At 41.3% G+C, this 17,771-nt stretch overlaps 1 protein-coding gene across 1 annotated transcript in view; it reads right to left on the minus strand.

Annotated features, from left to right (window-relative positions):
* Positions 1-17,559, minus strand: part of LOC109912785 (activin receptor type-1) — a 98,393-nt gene extending 80,834 nt beyond the window's left edge. The window contains exon 1 of the mRNA XM_048599182.1: positions 17,321-17,559. Within this exon, the coding sequence (XP_048455139.1) occupies positions 17,321-17,361 (41 nt within the window). The 5' untranslated portion in view covers positions 17,362-17,559. The remainder of the gene's footprint in view (positions 1-17,320) is intronic.
* Between the last annotated feature and the right edge of the window lie 212 nt (positions 17,560-17,771).

Below are 17,771 nucleotides of genomic sequence, written 5' to 3' on the forward strand. Positions count from 1 at the left end.
GAGACTACGGACAGAAAAACAGGCATAAACACACATCCCCATTCCCCCATCCCCATTTTCTTTTCCTACTAGAAGCCACCATGGAATTCTGCCAGTTTTATTATATACTGCACATCCAATCTACAATAAGCTGCATGATACCACCGAAATATTTACATATAAGAAACTTTGAAACTATCAATTTAGATTTGAATGATTCCACATTATACCTGTATGAAAAAGTCTTAAACTTGTTTCACAGTGTTGGCATTCCAATACAGTTCAAAACTAATTCATTCTAGTTGACATGCAGTCATACTGCTACCTAAGCCAATGCTGCAATCAGTTTTATGCGAAACAAAAGTCCTACAAATGTCAAATCAGATTAAGAGGCTAATAATTAGTTCCAAAGCCATGCAGATTCCCACAAATGGCATCTTTTATTTGAAAGATATTAAAATAATTAAAGTTGAGTAAAAGAAAAAGTGCTCACTGCGAAGATCAATTTCAACAAGACAAAGTGATAGACAGAAACTGGTTAGGCTGCTCTTCAAGTAGTGGCATGCTCTCATGTCACTCAGATAGACAAGGAAGGTCTGTAACAAATGTTCTCAAACGTCTTAGGTTGATAGACATATTTTCAAATGAATTAATAACCACAAATCCTTTTGTTCCCCCTTCTAAATTATAACATGACACAACAATCATAATATCTCAGCAAAATTATACTTTGCAGTCCTTTGAGTTTGTAGTATGTAGACATATATAAAACAAACTCCCTTCTTGAACAGGCTAAACTAACTTGGCCCAAACTTACTGACCTTGGTGCTTATCTACCCAGTGATCTACTTGCTGCTCTCAGCACCTCTCTATATGCGGTCCCCTCCACAGTGCAACAGACAACCCACCTGCATAGTACACGGTCACTTCACTTCTGAGCCTACCTGCAGCCAACATTCATTTGCAAACTGACCCACTGTTTTGCTTATCCACTAGAAAGTCCAAAAAGAGAGAAGAACAGTGCTGACAACACAGTGTGGAGCTGGAGGAACTCAGCAGGCCAGGCAACATCAGAGGAGCAGGAAAGTTGATGTTTTGGGTCAGGTGGCTCTTCTTCAGTTGGCTGTTCTTCTTTCTCTTTGGCCTCTATCTCCACTTATTGTTTTTGTTCATAACTTAAGAAATGCTGGTGTCAAGGGACTGAACATCCAGACTGAGAAGAGCTATGGATCTGTCATACGATGCTTAACTGCTTATCTTTTCTATTATTTTCTGTTTTCATAAATGAACTCCCTCTCCTTCTCAAAGTATTGCTGAGACATTTAGTTTTGACTTGAGCAGTCAAATATTACTTTGTTTTAGCATTCCACCCAAACGGCAATGTATCATTACTACATTAAAGTGTCTTCCTGGATTTTACGGTCATTCATAGAGGTCTTGAACCCACAATCAGGGATTTGGAAGCAGGAACAGTACTACTGCAGACAAACTAATGTTGATTTCTTGGCAATAGTTTCATATAGTTAAACAGAAACTTTAGCTGGAGCATTTTTGAACATGATATAAGATGAAGTAATTGTCAAATTCCACAAACTGCTGGATGACAATGGCTGTATTTTTTGAACTTTTTAGATGAATAGTATTTCCAGCTGCCCTTTTCTAAATTTAGCACTGTGCTCTGCCATGATTTTTAAACTGTTTCACTGTTCATTTATAATAATTGCTATACAACATGATCTTCCATTTCTGGTGATACAAATTAAACCTCCCAATGTCAAAGACTGCAAGCACAATCCTGAACACAAAATAGGAAATCAATAAACGACAGCTTGGCTGGTTTGTGAAGTAAGTTGAATCGGAACTACTCTATTAGAACTAGGAACATAACACTAAGCACAGAGTCTATATCCAGCAGGCTATGCAACATTTCTGCAAATACGTTTTGCATTTTTGTTGAGTTAGAGTCAAATTAAGGGTTTCCAAATAGAGTATGGTAAGGAGTATTACTTGGATTAAACGAATGGAATCATAGAATAGTAGAGCACAGAAGGAGGCCACTCAGCCAATCGAACTGCACGTTATCTTTATAATTGAAAATCAACAATTCATTGAATCTTTTTTTAAATAGATGGCTAGAAGGAACATGAATGGCTAAGTGTCCTCAAACTAAAATGCTTTTCCAGCATTGAAAGTATCAGCAAGAATGATTCCTATTTGTTGTGGACTTAGATTTCGAGGCCAAGTCCACAAATGCAAATTTCCATATTTCTGATTTACTAGTTTAAAGTTTACCTCTGCCCTCTATTTCTATTCTTTAAGACTGAAAGTAAAGCTCTCTCCACACTGTCCCATCAAACACTCTCTCAGGATGGGGACAACATGGGGTTTGAAACAGTCTAAAGCTTCCTCTACACTGTCTACATCAACTACTCCCAGGACAGGGACAGTATGGGGTTAGGTACAGAGTAAACCTCCTTTAAACCTTTTAAACTGAAAGTAAAGTTCCTTCAACAGTGTTCCTAACAAACACTCCCCAGCACAGGGACAGCATGGGGTTAGGTACAGAATAAAGCACTTGCAACTCTTTTAAGCAGAAAGTCAAATAGCCCCTGCTAGGGCACTGTGACAAAAATACAAACTAACAGTTTAACGGAGACTTAAATGACAAAACAAATCTTATAAGGAAACAGAAACTTACTAAATTAAAATAACATTTTCTGGGATGATGATGCACCCCTGCCCCATCGGTCTCTAAAGGCTTCCTCCATGCCAGTGAGCATCACATGCTTCTTCTCTGGGGACATCTGAGTGTAGACTTAACCACAAAAGACAGCAGACAGTCAGGAACAATGACCCCCTTCAGGGCCTGCTGCCTGGACCTGTTAATAGCCACATTGGTCAGGCCCAGGAGCAGACCAATGAGAAGGCCCTCTGACCTATCGACCTCTTTCCCCACGGGATGCCGGTAAGTCAGGAATGTGGAGCTGAAGTGCAACCAAAATTTAAGGGGCAGCCCCTTCAAAAAACTAAAAAAGCATTGCAAATGGAAACACTACGTAAATATGAAACACTGTTTTCTCCAGGCCACAAAAACTACACATAGCCCCAGTGAGCTTACTTAACTCATGATTGCAAAGGACTGCTGTGTACAGCTCTCTCCACCCCAGATCTCTGACGGAAAAGGGAAGGATCCATTGTAGAGGACTCTCCAATATGAATATCCACTGCTGGAGGGCAAAAATTACATCAAGGTGTATCTGAGCGGTATTTAAAGGTGAGGAAGTGGAGAGTATGCAGGAGCAGCCTGTACAGGGAACATGTTGGTGCCATTCAAAAGGGCATGGGAAGGATTTCACTGAGATGGCTCAGATTGTGAGGCGCCACATCACTGGGGAGGGCCCATTGCAGCGTGGCAATTGTTGAGATCCAGACAGACAGGGGTCAGTTCATCTGGAAGCCTACTGGACACCTGAGCCACCGAGATTTCATGTGAGGCATCAGGGCTGTGTACCTTGTCCCTCAGGCTTTGGATAGCTTGGGTCGTGAACCAGATGTTGACTGATGCCCTCTCGACCATATGCACCGGTGTTATCGACCCCGCTCATCCGCCATCCAACAGGTCCCCAACTCTGATCAGCCAGTGTCCCATGCAGAAACCACGTTGATGGGGAAACCTGCTCCACAGCAGCGACTCCCTTATGACAGCCGCCACACCAGCACCCTCTCCCCCCAGTATAGTAGCTGCATTGGTTCCCATTTAATGAAGAGAGTTATATAGGTCACCACCTTGGAATTGCTGCTATCCTGCCTTTGCAAAGAACAGGCAGTTTTCCCATAACATTGTGGGCAAGTGGACACTGATATTGGCAACCCAGCACCATTTTAAAATTCATTTATGGACAACTCAGCTGGTTAATAAACCAAATATTATACTGCCTGTCAATGAAAAAAAGCAGTTGGCCTGGGGAGGCAGGCAAGAGTAGGGAATCTGCTTTTAGGAGGAAGGAGGAAACATCAATTTGGGGAAGTACCCTCTGGTGTTACCCTCTGCATGCTATTGACATCTCCTAACCCAAGTTGATACCACCCCATTTTATGACTTCCCACCTGGACTCCAAAATCCACCCTCCTCACCAAGTGATCCTGGACTTGCCTGAGTCCAGGCCTTGTTGGAAGTGATACAGACTCACAGAAACGGAGGGCGGCACAGAGGCTCAGTGGTTAGCACTGCTGCCTCACAGCGCCAGGGACCTGGGTTCGATTCCAGCCTCGGGCGACTGTCTGTGTAGAGTTTGCACATTCTCCCCGTGTCTGCGTGGGTTTCCTCTGTGGGTTTAAACCCACAGTCCAAAGATGTGCAGGTTAGGTGGATTGGCTATGCTAAATTGCCCGTAGTGTTCAAGGGATGCCTAGATTAGGAGGGGTTAAAGGGGGATGGGTCTGGGTGGGATGCTCTGAGCGTCAGTGTGGACTTGTTGGGCCGAAGGGCCTGTTTCCACATTTAGGGATTCTATGATCTTGGGACTTCCTGCAGTCCTAGCAACATCCACTATGGAGTTCTAATGCTACTGGGACAGCCACAGCCTCTGTGGCAGGGTTTCCTTTACAAGTCCCACTCTCTGCTTGTTTAGACTGCTGGCAGCACTTTTATCACTATGGAACACCCTTTGTTAAAAAATTCAGTCATTTATAACAGGGCATGGGGTGAGGATTATGTATTATGTCTCGCAGCAGATAAGTGATATACCTTTAAAGGGACATACTCTCAATGTCATCACCATGTCATGGCATGAGACCTAATGGTATAAAGCTCTCAGTCTCCATCTTACTGAGCTCTGTCCTCTTGCAGCATGACAAACTGATAGAAGTGTGGTACAGTATATTAGAGTTGTTTAGCTTGAGCCCAGACATGTGATTGTGATATATGTAAGTAAATACAAGGAACTCCATTAAAATTTCATTGAATACTACATGATCCATGTCCCATGCTAACGTTAAGAGAGCTAATGTGGCAGATCATCAGTATCCCTCATCACCCCACATCTTGGAGGCAGCAAAGTAGTAAGCAACAGCCACAGAGCTTACAAAAGAATCCTCTCTGAAGATTAGACAACTCTAGATTGTGAAGCATTCAATGACCAACCAAGAAAAGTTTATAGGTGTATAAATCTACATCTTAAATAGCCAGCAGGCAGACTTAGTTTCCATCTACCTATCGAGCTAAAATCCCAAATTGAGGTTTCAGCCTACTTCCTTATTTAGAAGCTAAGACTTCCTATAGGTATCCCAGCAAATTCTGCAGCTAAAGCTTGGCCTGTAAGAAGCCAAACGTCAACAGCCACAGGATAATGTCAATTTAACTGCACAGCCCATCTGCCTGAAATAAAAAGTATTTAAGCACTAAAAAGTGACTTTTCCAAACTAGAGAACATATGTACATGCAGTATTTGGTTGAATTCGCCATTTTGTTTCTGTAATTTGACGTCAAAGCTTACTTGGTGTGACCTCCCTCTAGAGAATGAATCCTGCTACTAAATGCCTTTATTTCTTAATGACACAGACCCACACTCAGCAAGACCTCAGGAAGAGGCCACAGCCTTGAAAAATAAAGTAGAAGCAAAACAAAAACAGAACAGTGAATCAAGTGAAAGAAAAGAACAAACCAGCCCTGCACCATCGAAACTAAAAGCCACAGGCAGTCAAAGAAGAAATGCAAGGCAAGCATTTGATTGGGCAGAGGATAACATTTCATTGAACTATATCTATTTAAGTAACATTCATAGCTTTACTTGGCAGTTGAAGGTGTAAATAATCTCAAGAGGAGATTTCTTAAAATCCTACTTGCTATTAGCAATGAGGAGAATCACAGAATAAATACATCTGGTCTTTGAGAACAAAATAAAAAAAATCAGAGTACTCTAGGACCAACTCAAGTAACAAATCAACTTCCAAATTAATGGGCTCGAAATCATAGACAGAAATCTCAAGAGCCTATCAGTGACTTGTCACTAAATTTTCCAGTAAGGGGCACAAGTAGGATTTCTCTTAAGAACTTAGAGGTGCTAATCGAATTGCTCGTTGCCCCTAATCCAGTCAAACCCTTCCAGAAAGATCTTCCAGGCAAAATGATGCCTTGCTGGAAGATGGATACCAACATGAAGCCATAATGGCAGGTCAACATCAATTACATGTTGGGTGTAAACAACACCATGGCCATGGTCAGCAAAGTGCAATAAACCAGCAAGATGTGGTTTGTTGCATCCACTCAGAAGTTGTCTGGTGTTTCCTCACATATATAAAGCATAGGGCACCAAAGGACATTCGTCACACATATACAGGAAATCAGGTCACAGAAGCTAAACTAGACACGAGAATAAGAGCAAAATACAACGATACTGATAGCATGAGAAGTTGTACAACCTTACATAAACAGATCAACAAAGTAAACAGCGAAACTGAAATGCAGCCTTTGGAAGGTGTCCAAGCCTTCCATATTGTCAACCTTACATGCCACATCAATGGTTTAGGATGAACAGAAGCTTTTACTACCATCAATATTATAGATCCCCAAAAGCCAGATCAACATGCAATGAAAGCCAAAATTGATACAGGAGTTACTACCAACATATTACCACTTCACATCCTAAAAGACATGTACCACAATAAGTGGCACTCCATAAGAGAGCTCTGAGCTTGGAAGTAGCCAGTGCCCTACAAGTTAGGGACAGGCTGCTGAGCTTAGACTGGGCCGCACACAGTGTGTTAGAGAGTGACTGTTCAGCTCAGACCAGTCTGTTGCTTCACAGGCCAGAAGGGGCAGCATTATCACACTTAAGTAGGTCTTTAAGGGAGATCCGTAAGGCAGAAGCTTCAGAACAACTGGGGTAGATTACTTTTAAAAAATCTTTATCTTTTGTGTCGACAATGGGAAATAGCAGGACTTGACATTCAATGTGCAACCCAGTGAGACGTAATAATGGATACTTGAATTGGAAAGGGGGTAATGGAGAGAAAAGAGAAATGCTGAAGAACCAGACCTCTCATAACCCAAATCCTAGGAAAGATCACAACTTCCTCAGAGGAGTGAAGAAAATAAACCTACCAACATCTTTATCAGTACCTGTGATACAGGTACTTTTGTTTTGCTACCTTGTCATGGAACACCTGCCATCTCTAAGTAGAGACAGAAGGTCATTTTCAAAATTGAAAGTCTTAACAGCACTCAAGTTGCCATTTTGGCCCCGATATTGGATGATACATTGTCCTTGATTCTTTCTCCTGAGGTACTATTCACATTCAAATCTGCCACTGTCATCACTATTCAAAATAACCACCCTGTGAAAAGGCTTTGTCCTTCCGATTGTTTTATCAAAACTACTGTTCCATTTCCAAAGGCCTTGAATGTCTTTTCACCTCCAAAAATTATGACCACCTTTCAGGGAACTCTATGCTCAAATCCAGCAAAACACATTTCTGCTCTGCAACCAAAAGAATTCTTAATTGGATCTTCAATCTCATCTGCATGATCATGGTAAACTGTACCTTCTTGTCCTCTCCATTGCCTGTGGGTTTTGGCACAGTTAAGCACAATCAATCATTCTCCAACACCTCTCCTCCATTGTCTAGCTGCATGAATCTACTAACCTGTTTCCATTCTTAACTAACAGAAGCAGAAATTGCTAGAGAAACTCAACAGGTCTAGTAGCATCTATAGAGAGAAAGCAAAGATAACAATTTGAGTCTGAATTTTTGAAGAAGGGTCCAGACCCGAAACGTCAGCTTTCCTGCTCCTCTGATGCTGCTTGGCCTGCTGTGTTCATCCAGCTCTACACCTTGTTATCTCAGATTCTCCAGCATCAGCAGTTCCCACTATTTCTGAATCGAATTTGAGTCCAGTAATGTTAACTCTGCTTTCTCTATACAAATGCTGCCAGATCTGCTGAGTTTCTCCAGCAATTTGTTCTTTTGCTTCAGATCTTCAGCATCCACAGTTCTTTGTTTTGTTTCATTCTTAGTTTCCAGTTGTCGTTGGGATCCAATTGACAATGGCTTTTCCTCCTGCTCTCACATCATTATGCATACTGGTGACATCCAGCTCTACTTGATCATGATTTCTATTGATCCCTTTGCTGCCTAAATTGCCAAACTTCAAGTCCAACACCTGTAGTAGGACAGCAGAAATTCCTTTCCCACCACTAATACATATTGGGAAAACTAAAACTATTTTCTTTGGTCTTCACCATAAACTCCATCCCACTTTCTGATAAATGTCGTAGAATGAGCCAGACAGTTTGCAACCTTGGTATCATATATGTTTCTGACTAGTACTAACATTGCCTATTTCCATCACTTGACACCATCCAGGTCTATCTAACCCAATCCATCTGCTGCTAAAACTCAATGCCTGCTCTTATTTTGATACCTCAAACTTCAGAACTCTAATATTCTCCCAGGCTCGACTACTTCATAAACTTAAACTCACTCAAAAAAACTCTGCTGCCCATATACAAACTCACATCACATCCTGTTCACGCATCATCGCTGTATTCGCCGACATAACTTAATTCCTGGTTGAGCAACATGTTGATTTTAAAAGCCCGCCAGACCCTTACCTCTCCCAATTTATTAACATAAACCTTCTTCCAGCACAATTCTCCAATTCTTCCCTCTAGTGGAACCATGGTTTTAATTACTCCAATACTGGTGGCCTGCTATCAGCTGCTGAGGCCCAATGCTCTGGAACTTTGCTTCCTAAACCTCCAGCTCTCTAGATTCCTTTCTTCTTAAGATAATACTTAAAACCTAACACTTTGATCAAGCTCTTGATTCCCACACTAATAACACCTTCTGTGGTTCAGTGCCAAACTTTAATAATGTTCCTGTTAAGGTCTTGTGACATTTTACTGTGTTAAATGAGTGTTATACAAATACATCTTTTGGTTATTACAAATTGTACCACACCATACACAAATTAAGACATCAAACTGCTATCTGCTCCAATTCATTCTTTTTCCTATCTCCAAAACTCTAGATTTAAGAATGGAAGATAAAAGATGAAAAGAAAAAAGCATTTGAAATGAGAGACGGGGAAAAAATAAAGCACTCCTGGTTCATACATTGGCCTGGAAAAAGAAAACCACCCCAGGGATCCCACTCAGCAATACCATCTAGCATTCTCAGAGGGAAAATTCACAGCAACATCAGACTCCAGTGCAGTAAGGCTCAGTGGCTACTCATTCATTTGCAGGTTTACACACGAGTAATGGCCAAACAACTACCCTGAAACATGGCCCCTGCTTAAATTTTTACATTAAAAAGCTTGTGCAACATTTTTGTTAATGTAACTGGAGATGTTAATGCTGGTCTGGGATTCTGTCAAGCTAATAGAGTTATTGCTCATCAGTCACAGACCTGGCAGGGAGACCCTATCAGTTCCATGGAGAAGGCCTGACAGTCCTTACAGCCATTTGCTATGTTCAAGGTCCTGAAGGCGAGCTCTCCAAGACCTCCCAGGCAATGAGAGGTCAATAACTCTTCATGTTGTCAGCAAGAGCAGTGAATCTGGCAACAATGAACCAGTCAGATCCGTGCAGTTGAGGTGGGGTTCCAGTCCAAAGGTGAGTGAGTGCAGTATGGAAATTGCAGGGTGGGTTGAGTCAGAGGTAGGGGCATGGCAGGGTGGCTTTTCTTGGTCATCCTGCTGGCTGTGCCTTGGTGACTATGTGGCCTTCCAAGGCCATGTGAAAGCCTTGCGACCTCCACTTAATCCTTCAGCCACCCAATTGCATTGGGCTCAGGGTTACTGGTATCAGTGGCTCCTTCATGAGTCAAATTGACATCCTGCTGTCAGTAGCCAGGAATCCTGCATTATCTCTTCCATCTTTGACGTCAGGCAGGAGAGGTTTTTCTGCAGGAAGACTGACTTGGAGCCTCCCCCATGATTACGTGAGTCTGGCCACCATGTGTGTCTCTCTGTCAGGCTGCATTATTTTTTCTTTTATTGCTCATTTCTACAGATGATTTAATTTTGGAAGATTCAGATTAAAGTCATAGGTGCAATGTGTTTTATCCATTAAAAAAAACCATTGAAATGCCCCCAATACTTCCCCCACTAAAAATCACAAAATCCATCTGATTATAAAGATTCAAATTTATTGCTCCAACAATGCTGCCTAGAAGTTCATTCTAAGACTTGATCAGTGTGTGGAGAACTTCCTAAAATTCTAACTTATTAGTTTGATTTCATGTCCTTCCACACATTCACATATTAATGTCATATTAATCATTATATAACTGAAGTTGGGAGTAGATACTAAAAATCCAGATGTTCTGAATTAGGAAATTATCTGTTAAAGAAGACACATTAAAAACAATCTTCCCTAGAGCTCCCCCACATAGTCACATATTTCAAACAGGACAAACAAGCAAGTTAAAAAATAAAATACAATGAGGTCACTTGTGCTTCTTGATCGGGACTACCAGACCTTTCAAAACACATCTGAGTTAAGGGTTGTATAGTTAAAGCACCCTTGCTCTATACAGTCCCTCAAAAAGAGCATAAACAAGCATTCAAGAAAGTTATTCATCTAATTGATCCAACCTATTCCACAGCCTTTATGAAAAAGGAAAAGCCAACTCCAGATCTATCCAATTTGCTCCATTACCTATTGAAAGGTTCTGAAAATTTGTACCTGTTATCAAAAATAAATCCCCTTTAAATAAAATCCTTTGAAACAGACTACTCTCAATGACTCATTGAAGAATTATGAGTGGACTTCCAATTTTCAATCTTGCACAATTAAATGATCCAGCAGCTCAGAATTAATCACGTTCAAACTAATATTAAACTGCTTCTGTGGTATTTATCATTATAATCCATATCCTGTTTCTAAAACTAGAAGTAAGTATCTGTTTTGGTGAAGATTTCTTTTAAAACGTTTTAGAGGTCAACATTAACTGTGTCAAAGGAAGGTCCAGATTGTTTCAATTTCTACTCTGCAGTTTGAAATTAAATATTTGGTATTCTCAATGGATGTAGTGACTGATTCATTTAGGATATGTACCAAGTTCAGACCAATATACTCCACCGTATTATCATTTCTTCAACTATTTTTCCCTCTAGCTCGGTGCATGGTCTGTAAAACTGTATGCAGTATTTTAATTAATGCAAAATCTGCTTTAGGAAGCATGTACAATATTTAAGCAAAACACCATGGCAAGTACAAACAGTAAACATCTGATAAATCAGTTTAACTAAAAATCATGTTCAAAATACTGAGATAACACGGTGTAGAGCTGGATGAACACAGCAGGCCAAGCAGCATCAGAGGAGCAGGAAAGCTGACGTTTTGGGTCGAGACCCTTCTTCAGAAATGGGGGAGGGGAAGGGGAGATTTTGAAGCTTGTGAAGTCCACATGGGAACCCTGCAGCGCAAGGGTATCAATGTTGACTTCACAAGCTTCAAAATCTCCCCTCCCCCGACAGCATCCCAAAACCAGCCCAGCTCGTCCCCACCTCCCTAACCATTCCTCCCACCTCAAGCCCCACCCCATCTCCTACCCACTAACCTCATCCCGCTTCCTTGACCTGTCCGTCCTCCCTGGACCAACCTATCCCCACCCTAATTCCCCACCTACATTCACCTTTACTGGCTCCAACCCTGCCTCTTTGACCTGTCTGTCTCCTCTCCACCTACCTTCTCCTTTATCCATCTTCTATCCGCCTCCCCCTCTCTCCCTATTTATTTCAGAACCCTCTTCCCCTCCCCCATTTCTGAAGAAGGGTCTCAACCTGAAACGTCAGCTTTCCTGCTCCTCTGATGCTGCTTGGTCTGCTGTGTTCATCCAGCTCTACACCGTGTTATCTCAGATTCTCCAGCATCGGCAGTTCCTACTACCTCATGTTCAAAATACTGCTGCATATCGATGAAAAGGAAGAACTTTCAGATCCAGATACTGTACCAGCCAAAATTTGATTTTGCAAATACAGAAAAAAAGGAGAAAATGTTGATCCATTACTGCACTAACCTCTCACAAGCTCTAATTGGTAGTCAACAGGTGCTCTGTATTTAATGAATTCCAAGACTAATGACATTTTGTGCTGGTTTTGTATTCTTCTTTTGGGTTTAGGTTGAATATTTTACTGCAAAGTATGGTTTAATGTATATAGATGGAGCATATCAAATTAAACTCTTCAGTTCTTAATATTTGGTCATTCTAGAAGGAATTTGCTAAAAGCAGATCAGTTCTCTCTCTAACAATTCAGAGCATAGAGCGTATGAGCAGGAATAGGTTATATGGCCTCTCAAACCTACTCCAATATTAAATTAGCTCATGGGTGATCTGACTATGACCCCAATTCCATATCTCCTCCAACTTCTGATAACCTTTTGATTCTGGAACAAAAACAAAGTTGCTGGAAAAACTCAGCAGGTCCGGCAGCATCTTTGAAGAAAAAATCAAAGTTAACGAACTCTGATTTCTTCTTCACAGGTGCTGCCAGACCTGCTGAGCTTATCCAGCAACTTTGTTTTTGTTCCTGATTTACAGCATCCGCAGTTCTTTTAGTTTTTATTTAACCTTTTGACTCCCTTGTTTGTCAAGAATCTATACAGCTATACAACTTAGGCATATTCAATTACCCTGGTGGCAAATGGAGTTTAATGCGGAAAAGTGTGAGGTGATTCACTTTGGAAGGAGTAACAGGAATGCAGAGTACTGGGCTAATGGTAAGATTCTTGGTAGTGTGGATGCACAGAAAGATCTCGGTGTCCATGTGCATAGATCACTGAAAGTTGCCACCCAGGTTGATAACGTTGTTAAGACGGCATACAGTATGTTAGGTTTTATTGGTAGAGGGATTGAGTTTCGGAGCCATGAGGTCATGTTGCAGCTGTACAAAACTCTGGTGCGGCCACACTTGGAGTATTGCGTACAGTTCTGGTCACCGCATTGTAGGAAGGATTTGGAAGCATTGGAAAGGGTGCAGAGGAGATTTACCAGGATGTTGCCTGGTATGAAGGGAAGGTCTTATGAGGAAAGGCTGAGGGTCTTGAGGCTGTTTTCGTTAGAGAGAAGAAGGTTAAGAGGTGACTTGATAGAGACAGACAAGATGATCAGAGGATTAGATAGGGTGGACAGTGGGAGCCTTTTTCCTCGGATGGTGATGGCTAGCACGAGGGGACATAGCTTTAAATTGAGGGGTGATAGATATAGGACAGATGTCAGAGGTAGGTTCTTTACTCAGAGAGTAGTAAGGGCGTGGAATGCCTTGCCTGCAAAAATAGTTGACTCACCAACTTTAAGGGCATTTAAATGGTCATTGGATAAACATATGGATGATAATAGAATAGTGTAGGTTAGATGGGCTTCAGATTGGTTTCACAGGTCGGCGCAACATCGAGGGCCGAAGGGCCTGTACTGCGCTGTAACGTTCTATGTTCTATGTTCTATGTTCTACCCTGCCTCTACAACTCTGAAGAATTCGAAACACTTTCAATCCTCCAAGAGAAAAAGAATTCTTACTTCAGTCTTAAATGGGAAATTCCTTATATTTAGTGAAAATAAAATACTGCAGATGCTGGAGATCTGAAGTAAAAACAGAAAATACTGGAGAAACTCAGTAGATTGGGCAACATCTATGGAGGGAGAAACAAAGTTAATGTGTCCAATAAAGAAGTCATATTAGTCACAAAACATTAACTCGGTTTCTCTCTCCACTGATGCTGCCAGATAGGCTGAGTTTCTCCAGAACTTGGTTTTTATTCTTTACTTTTAAACTATTCCCCCTAGTTTTAAAATTTCTGACAACATCACACATCATCTCACCATTCACCTAGTCAAGTCTCCTTTAGATCTTTATGTTTCAAGAAGATCACCTCACATTTTTCTAAACTCTACTGGATACAGGCCCAGACTTTCCAAACATTCTTCATAAGATAAAGTACCACTGACATACCAAGTTATCAGCTGAGTGAACTTCCTTTGAATCGTTTCTAAGCATTTGCATTCTTTGTTAAATATAGAAACCAAAACTGTACTCCAAATGTGATCTTACCAAAATCCTGTCCAACTGTAGCAAAACATCCTTATCTTTTATATTCCATTGCTTTTGCTATAAGCTACAACACCTCATTTGCCTTCTTAATCATGTGCTGTACTTGCATGTTAACTTTGTGATTCACATACCAGCACACCAGAGTTCTGAAATCTGTCTCCATTTAAATAGTATGCTGCTTTTCTATTCTTCCCTACCACAGCAGTCAACTTCCCATTTACCCATATTATTCCTCACCTGCCTGATTTTTGACCAATCATGTAAGCTGTCTGTATAATGTTATGCCTTCCCAACTCCTCTGACAACTTACTTTCCTACGCACTTAGTATCATTAAAATTAGCAACCATATATTTGGTTCCTTCATCCAAATCATTAATATAAATTATAATTGGTACAAGCTCTAGCAATGATCATTCGCAACATCTTGTCGATCCAAAAATGAACCATTTATGTCCATTTCCTGTTAGACAACCAATTCTCTATTCATGCTAAGAACTTATTCCCTGTAGTGATATCATGTTAAGAATGAACATGCTATTGATTTTCAATCCTAGACCAGGCAGGTAGATTCTGATTGGTCATAGTATTATCATGGTGATGCAAAAGAACTGTGCCATGACACTATTTTTAAAATTGTGCAACATACATTCAAATTCTTTTTGGCTACATAAACCAGGGACCTATGTACTTCTATACGTGGCTTCTAGCACCTTGCATCTAGCTTCACACTGCTAGCCCGAATGATGATCTGAAATTGGTTTCAGGTGTAACAGTAACTTTAGTACAGTTCAGATTAGTTGATAAATGATTTTCAATAGTAGAACATATCTAATGGTGAATATACTGCTGAGGCTTGCCAATATGGGCTGGGCTGGTTGAGCACAATTGGCATGCTACCTGCTGTGTATGGTCAACCAACGTGTTATTTGATACAATCCACCAGCTGCTGGAACATATGGCCTACATGCCTGGCATTGCATTGAAACTCAAATCACATATCACTCATTCGTGTAATAATAAGGTGTAGAGCTGGATGAACACAGCAGGCCAAGCAGCATCAGAGGAGCAGGAAAGCTGACGTTTCGGGTCTAGACCCTTCTTCAGATTTCTGAAGAGGGGTCTAGACCCGAAACGTCAGCCTTCCTGCTCCTCTGATGCTGGTTGGCCTGCTGTGTTCATTCAGCTCTACACCTTGTTATCTCAGATTCTCCAGCATCGGCAGTTCCTACTATCTCTCTCACTCATTTGTGTGTTAGGCATGATGTCTTTTTGACATGTTGGCAACATCCTGTTGGTGGAGAAACCCACTATGGATTCACTGAATAGCAGTAGTGTGATACAGCTAGCTTCAACAGTTGTTCAAAGTTTTGAGACACCTACACTTTTGAGACACCTACCCCTTCCAGAGTGATCAGAGGTAAATTCTTTGGTCTGGGCAGTAGGGTCACAGCAGCGGAAGGCTTTGTAACTAAACGTTAGAAAAATGCATGTCTGGATGCACAGAAGAGCAGAAACAAAAAAACCAAAAGATGAAAGAAATTATCATCAGGCTAGAAGAGGTCAGGTGAGATAGTGAAGGGAGTTGACAAATAGACTTGTCAAATTCAAACTGAAGACAGAAAGCCAGTGTAGATCAACAATGACTGATGATAGCTAAGTCAAATATGGTGCAGGCAGTGTGAGTTTTGGACAGGTTAATGTTTATGGAGAATGGAGGATGTGAAGAATAACTTTGAAAATAAATTGAACTGGAATAAGGGAAATGTAGTTAAAGACTTCACTGGCAATAGTTCCAAAGAAACAAATATAGGAAACCATTCTGGAAAAGCAAGGAAACCACTTTAGTGATGGACAATTTATTGGGTTTGATGTTTTACTCTACACAATATAGGATACTGAGATTTTTGATAAGCTGAATCAAAGTGCTTGGAAAGGAGATAGAATCAGCAAAGAAGAAGAGTTTATTGTGGATGCCAAATAAACTGATTCCATCTTCCTGGTATTAGTTGAAAAGCACCCTTCATTCAACATAATATCAGTAGATGGCCTGACAGCATAGTGTTAGTCTTGAAATCGAGAAAACTGGTGAAAACAGAGCTGACTGTTATCAACATACATTTTGTTCCCTGACTGTGAAGTAACTGAGGAATAAAGGGCGATGGGATAATTGAAGGGATGCATTCACCTGGGTGACAACAGGAAAAAAATAGGAGGAGAAAAGATAGGAGGAGAATTAATACGTCATAGTATGATTGAAAGGCAGGCTAACAGAAGAAGAGGAGTTGGAAGACAAAACAGCAGAGCAAAAGAAGGTGAAAGCAAGGTAGTCAAACAGATAGAGAAACATAGCTTAGATTGCACAGACCACTGCAGAAAGCTAAGTATATTGGAGGATGCTGAAATGAAATGATATGTTCCAATAGCTGATAGAGTGATTTCAGGTAGAATCCTTGGGACAATAAGTAGCAATGGAGCAAGTCTATTTTGGAACTGAATTGGGTCCATGGTTCAGTGGGGAGGTGGGATGGTTGATCCAAGGCAGCAATGTGGAGGGAAACCAGTAAACAACAGAGTCCAGCCTGAAACCAATATAGTGGTGGAATTCAGTCCAAAACCCAGCAGAACGTAACCCAAGGAGGCCTATGTTTATTGCAACTTAAATGAGGTGGTGTAAAGAAGAAACAGAACAAGTATAGCTTTTGAGGAGAACAATAGCATTCCCTCTTCCGATAAGAATTTTAAACAAATCCTTACTATGCATCCCTCTCACTATTATCAGTTTGATAATTTTCAATCTAATGATAGTCTATGCTCTATAATGTCTTTCAGTAGGAAATATATTGAAGCAAGTACGTTAGCCAATATTCCCTCAGGGGCCGGAGGGAATATAATCCAATATCAGACCGCCATTTAAACTGGAGAGAGAAAAAAAAACTTTCCAAAGAGGGAAGAGTCGCCGGAGTTGTACGTTTCCCAGGATTCTGGACTGGCTCCTATGGTTACCCTGTTCACAGAGATTTCAAACTTGGCATTGCAATGGATAACAGCTGGGACCACGTTTGCCTGGGGCTGCCACAATGAAGCCGGCATTCCACCCTGGCAAGCTGTGCAGCTGAATCAGACGGAAGAAAAGTCGAACAATAAATTGCCGAGTTTCGCTAAGACCTCGGCTACAAGAAGTAGATCTTGAATCGAAGCTATCTGTCAGCACACTTTTACACAAACGTAATGCGACCACCTCTGAGCAGCTAATGGAAGGACTCTTAGCTAAAGTTCTAATTTACCTCTTGCGAAGTCCAAATTCCTGTTTAGAAGAAATCGACATCGATCCAACCCCTCAGAGCCAGGTTCTGCTGCTACAGCAAAGCACGTTCAACCATACAAGGGAGTTTCGACACGAACAGCAAAGCTCCCTTAAACTGTACGGATCTGCTTTTATGAGCCAAATTCAGCCGATATTGCTTTTCCGGAACTCCAAGTTTGTGATTTTGTCGCGACCGCTGTGTTTTGCCTTCGAGGAAAGAAGTTGAAAAGCTGGTGATGCAGCTATACGATGGGTATTGGTTCTTGTTTAGTCTCCTCCTCCACCCCATGGGGAGACAAGCTCTTGATCAGTCCTGGGCTGTAATTAACAAGCCCATTACCACATCATTTACTCCTTGTCCAGTTTCCCCAGGCAGACACCCGAGGGGGTGGAGAGAGAGGAGGTGGATGTGTGGAGAGGGGGTGTTAATT

Source organism: Rhincodon typus, chromosome 7 (assembly GCF_021869965.1).
Source record: "Rhincodon typus isolate 14 chromosome 7, sRhiTyp1.1, whole genome shotgun sequence".
NCBI lineage: Eukaryota > Metazoa > Chordata > Chondrichthyes > Orectolobiformes > Rhincodontidae > Rhincodon > Rhincodon typus.